A 5,000-nucleotide genomic window follows, 5' to 3' on the forward strand; every position below is an offset into this window, starting at 1 on the left:
TTTCCCCCCCCCCTCCCTGCCTCTCTTCCCCCCCCCTCTCTCCCCTCCCCCCCCCGCCTCTCTTCCCCCCCCCCCTCCCTCTCTTCCCCCCCTTCCCCCCCCTCCCTGCTCTCTTCTCTTCCCCCCCCCTGCCTCTCTTCCCCCCCCTCCCTGCCTCTCTTCCCCCCCCTCCCTGCCTCTCTTCCCCCTCCCTGCTCTCTTCCCCCCCTCCCTGCCTCTCTTCCCCCCCTCCCTGCCTCTCGTCCCCCCCTCCCCTGCCTCTCTTCTCCCCTCTCTCTCTCCCTGCCTCTCTTTCCCCCCCCCCCCCCTCCCTGCCTCTCTCCCCCCCCCTCCCTGCCTCTCTCCCCCCCCCCTCCCTGCCTCTCTTCCCCCCCCTCCCTGCCTCTCTTCCCCCCCCCTCCCTGCCTCTCTTCCCCCCCTCCCTCCCTGCCTCTCTTCCCCCCCCCTCCCTGCCTCTCTTCCCCCCACCTCCCTGCCTCTCTTCCCCCCCCTCCCTGCCTCTCTTCTCCCCCCCCTCCCTGCCTCTCTTCCCCCCCCTCCCTGCCTCCCTTCCCCCCCCCTCCCTGCCTCCCTTCCCCCCCTCCCTGCCTCTCTTCTCCCCCCCCTCCCTGCCTCTCTTCCCCCCTCTCCTGCCTCTTCCCCCCCCCCCCTCCCTGCCTCCCTTCCCCCCCCCTCTCCCTGCCTCTCTTACCCCACCTCCCTGCCTCTCTTCTCCCCCCTCCCTGCCTCTCTTCCCCTCCCCGCCACTCCCTGCTCACTCCCTGCCTCACTCCCTGCCTTTCTGTTTCACAGCTGTACCGCCGTCTTTCAGAAGTTCTGGGACTGAACGATGAGACAATGGTGCTGAGCATCTTCATCGGCAAAATGTGAGGCTCACAGCGGGGTGTGTTACACTGTGCGTCATATGTGTGGCGCTGTGTATGTGTTTTACACTGTGAGGTATATAATGGAGGCTCTGTGTGATATATAATGGGAGGCTCTGCGTGTGTGTGATATATAACGGGAGGCTCTGCGTGTGATATATAACGGGCAGGCTCTGCGTGTGATATATAACGGGAGGCTCTGCATGTGATATATAACGGGAGGCTCTGCATGTGATATATAACGGGAGGCTCTGCATGTGATATATAACGGGAGGCTCTGCGTGTGATATACAATGGGAGGCTCTGCGTGTGATATATAACGGGAGGCTCTGCGTGTGTGTGATATATAACGGAGGCTCTGCGTGTGTGTGATATATAACGGGAGGCTCTGCGTGTGTGTGTGTGTGATATATAACGGGCGGCTCTGCGTGTGTGTGTGTGTGATTATAACGGAGCTCTGCGTCGTGTGTGTGTGATATATAACGGAAGGCTCTGCGCGTGTGATATATAGCGGGAGACTCTGCGTGTGTGTGATATATATAACGGAGGCTCTGCGTGTGTGTGATATATAACGGGAGGCTCTGCGTGTGTGTGATATATAACAGGAGGCTCTGCGTGTGTGATATATAACGGGAGGCTCTGCGTGTGATATATATAATGGGAGGCTCTGCGTGTGTGTGACATATAATGGGAGGCTCTGCGTGTGATGTATAATAGGAGGCTCTGCATGTGTGATATATAATGGGAGGCTCTGCGTGTGTGATATATAATGGGAGGCTCTGCATGTGTGATATATAACGGGAGGCTCTGCGTGTGTGTGATATATAACGGGAGGCTCTGCGTGTGTGTGATATATAACGGGAGGCTCTGCGTGTGTGATATATAATGGGAGGCTCTGCATGTGTGATATATAACGGGAGGCTCCGCGTGTGTGTGTGATATATAACGGGAGGCTCTGCGTGTGTGATATATAACGGGAGGCTCTGCGTGTGTGATATATAACGGGAGGCTCTGCGTGTGTGATATATAACGGGAGGCTCTGCGTGTGTGATATATAACGGGAGGCTCTGCGTGTGTGATATATAATGGGAGGCTCTGCTTGTGTGATATATAACGGGAGGCTCTGCGTGTGTGTGTGTGTGATATATAACGGGAGGCTCTGCGTGTGTGTGTGTGATATATAACGGGAGGCTCTGCGTGTGTGATATATAACGGGAGGATCTGCGTGTGTGATATATAACGGGAGGCTCTGCGTGTGTGATATATAACGGGAGGCTCTGCGTGTGTGATATATAACGGGAGGCTCTGTGTGTGTGATATATAACGGGAGGCTCTGCGTGTGTGATATATAACGGGAGGCTCTGCGTGTGTGATATATAACGGGAGGCTCTGCGTGTGTGATATATAATGGGAGGCTCTGTGTGTGTGATATATAATGGGAGGCTCTGCGTGTGATGTATAATAGGAGGCTCTGCGTGTGATGTATAATAGGAGGCTCTGCGTGTGTGATATATAATGGGAGGCTCTGCGTGTGTGATATATAATGGGAGGCTCTGCGTGTGTGTGGTATATAACGGGAGGCTCTGCGTGTGTGATATATAATGGGAGGCTCTGCGTGTGATATATAACGGGAGGCTCTGCGTGTGTGATATATAATGGGAGGCTCTGCGTGTGTGATATATAACGGGAGGCTCTGCGTGTGATGTATAACGGGAGGCTCTGCGTGTGTGATGTATAACGGGAGGCTCTGCGTGTGTGATATATATAACGGGAGGCTCTGCGTGTGTGATATATGTAACGGTAGGCTCTGCGTGTGATATAACGGGAGGTTCTGCGTGTGTGATATATAACGGGAGGCTCTGCATGTGTGATATATAACGGGAGGCTCTGCGTGTGTGATATATAACGGGAGGTTCTGCGTGTGTGATATATAACGGGAGGTTCTGCGTGTGTGATATATAACGGGAGGCTCTGCGTGTGTGATATATAACGGGAGGCTCTGCGTGTGTGATATATAACGGGAGGTTCTGCGTGTGTGATATATAACGGGAGGTTCTGCGTGTGTGATATAATGGGAGGCTCTGCGTGTGTGATATACAATGGGAGGCTCTGCGTGTGTGATATATAACGGGAGGCTCTGCGTGTGTGTGATATATAACGGGAGGCTCTGCGTGTGTGTGATATATAACGGGAGGCTCTGCGTGTGTGATATATAACGGGAGGCTCTGCGTGTGTGTGATATATAACGGGAGGCTCTGCGTGTGTGTGATATATAACGGGAGGCTCTGCGTGTGTGTGATATATAACGGGAGGCTCTGCGTGTGTGATATATAACGGGAGGCTCTGCGTGTGTGTGATATATAACGGGAGGCTCTGCGTGTGTGATATATAACGGGAGGCTCTGCGTGTGTGTGATATATAACGGGAGGCTCTGCGTGTGTGTGATGTATAACGGGAGGCTCTGCGTGTGTGTGTGTGATATATAACGGGAGGCTCTGCGTGTGTGATATATAATGGGAGGCTCTGCATGTGTGATATATAACGGGAGGCTCTGCGTGTGTGATATATAACGGGAGGCTCTGCGTGTGTGATATATAACGGGAGGCTCTGCGTGTGTGATATATAACGGGAGGCTCTGCGTGTGTGATATAACGGGAGGCTCTGCGTGTGTGTGATATATAACGGGAGGCTCTGCGTGTGTGATATATAATGGGAGGCTCTGCGTGTGTGTGATATATAACGGGAGGCTCTGCGTGTGTGATATATAACGGGAGGCTCTGCGTGTGTGTGATATATAACGGGAGGCTCTGCGTGTGTGATATATAACGGGAGGCTCTGCGTGTGTGTGATATATAACGGGAGGCTCTGCGTGTGTAATATATAACGGGAGGCTCTGCGTGTGTGATATATAACGGGAGGCTCTGCGTGTGTGATATATAACGGGAGGCTCTGCGTGTGTGATATATAATGGGAGGCTCTGTGTGTGTGATATATAATGGGAGGCTCTGCGTGTGATGTATAATAGGAGGCTCTGCGTGTGATGTATAATAGGAGGCTCTGCGTGTGTGATTTATAATGGGAGGCTCTGCGTGTGTGATATATAATGGGAGGCTCTGCGTGTGTGTGGTATATAACGGGAGGCTCTGCGTGTGTGATATATAATGGGAGGCTCTGCGTGTGATATATAACGGGAGGCTCTGCGTGTGTGATATATAATGGGAGGCTCTGCGTGTGTGATATATAACGGGAGGCTCTGCGTGTGTGATGTATAACGGGAGGCTCTGCGTGTGTGATGTATAACGGGAGGCTCTGCGTGTGTGATATATATAACGGGAGGCTCTGCGTGTGTGATATATGTAACGGTAGGCTCTGCGTGTGATATAACGGGAGGTTCTGCGTGTGTGATATATAACGGGAGGCTCTGCGTGTGTGATATATAACGGGAGGCTCTGCGTGTGTGATATATAACGGGAGGTTCTGCGTGTGTGATATATAACGGGAGGTTCTGCGTGTGTGATATATAACGGGAGGCTCTGCGTGTGTGATATATAACGGGAGGCTCTGCGTGTGTGTGATAACGGGAGGCTCTGCGTGTGTGATATATAACGGGAGGCTCTGCGTGTGTGTGATATATAACGGGAGGCTCTGCGTGTGTGTGATATATAACGGGAGGCTCTGCGTGTGTGATATATAACGGGAGGCTCTGCGTGCGTGTGATATATAACGGGAGGCTCTGCGTGTGTGATATATAACGGGAGACTCTGCGTGCGTGTGATATATAACGGGAGGCGCTGCGTGCGTGTGATATATAACGGGAGGCTCTGCGTGTGTGATATATAACGGGAGACTCTGCGTGTGATATATAACGGGAGGCTCTGCGTGTGTGTGTGTGTGATATATAACGGGAGGCTCTGCGCGTGTGATATATAATGGGAGGCTCTGCGTGTGTGATATATAACGGGAGGCTCTGCGTGTGTTATATAACGGGAGGCTCTGCGTGTGCGTGTGATATATAACGGGAGGCTCTGCGTGTGTGATGTATAACGGGAGGCTCTGCGTGTGTGATATATATAACGGGAGGCTCTGCGTGTGTGATATATATAACGGGAGGCTCTGTGTTTGATGTATAACGGGAGG

At 52.6% G+C, this 5,000-nt stretch overlaps 1 protein-coding gene across 2 annotated transcripts in view; it reads left to right on the forward strand.

Annotated features, from left to right (window-relative positions):
- Nucleotides 1-5,000, forward strand: part of XPO7 (exportin 7) — a 69,926-nt gene that overhangs the window by 20,820 nt on the left and 44,106 nt on the right. For both annotated transcript variants that reach the window (XM_075601431.1, XM_075601432.1), the window contains exon 15: nt 793-866. In XM_075601431.1, coding sequence (XP_075457546.1) covers nt 793-866 — 74 coding nt within the window. The remainder of the gene's footprint in view (nt 1-792; nt 867-5,000) is intronic.

Source organism: Ascaphus truei, chromosome 5 (assembly GCF_040206685.1).
Source record: "Ascaphus truei isolate aAscTru1 chromosome 5, aAscTru1.hap1, whole genome shotgun sequence".
Taxonomy (NCBI): domain Eukaryota; kingdom Metazoa; phylum Chordata; class Amphibia; order Anura; family Ascaphidae; genus Ascaphus; species Ascaphus truei.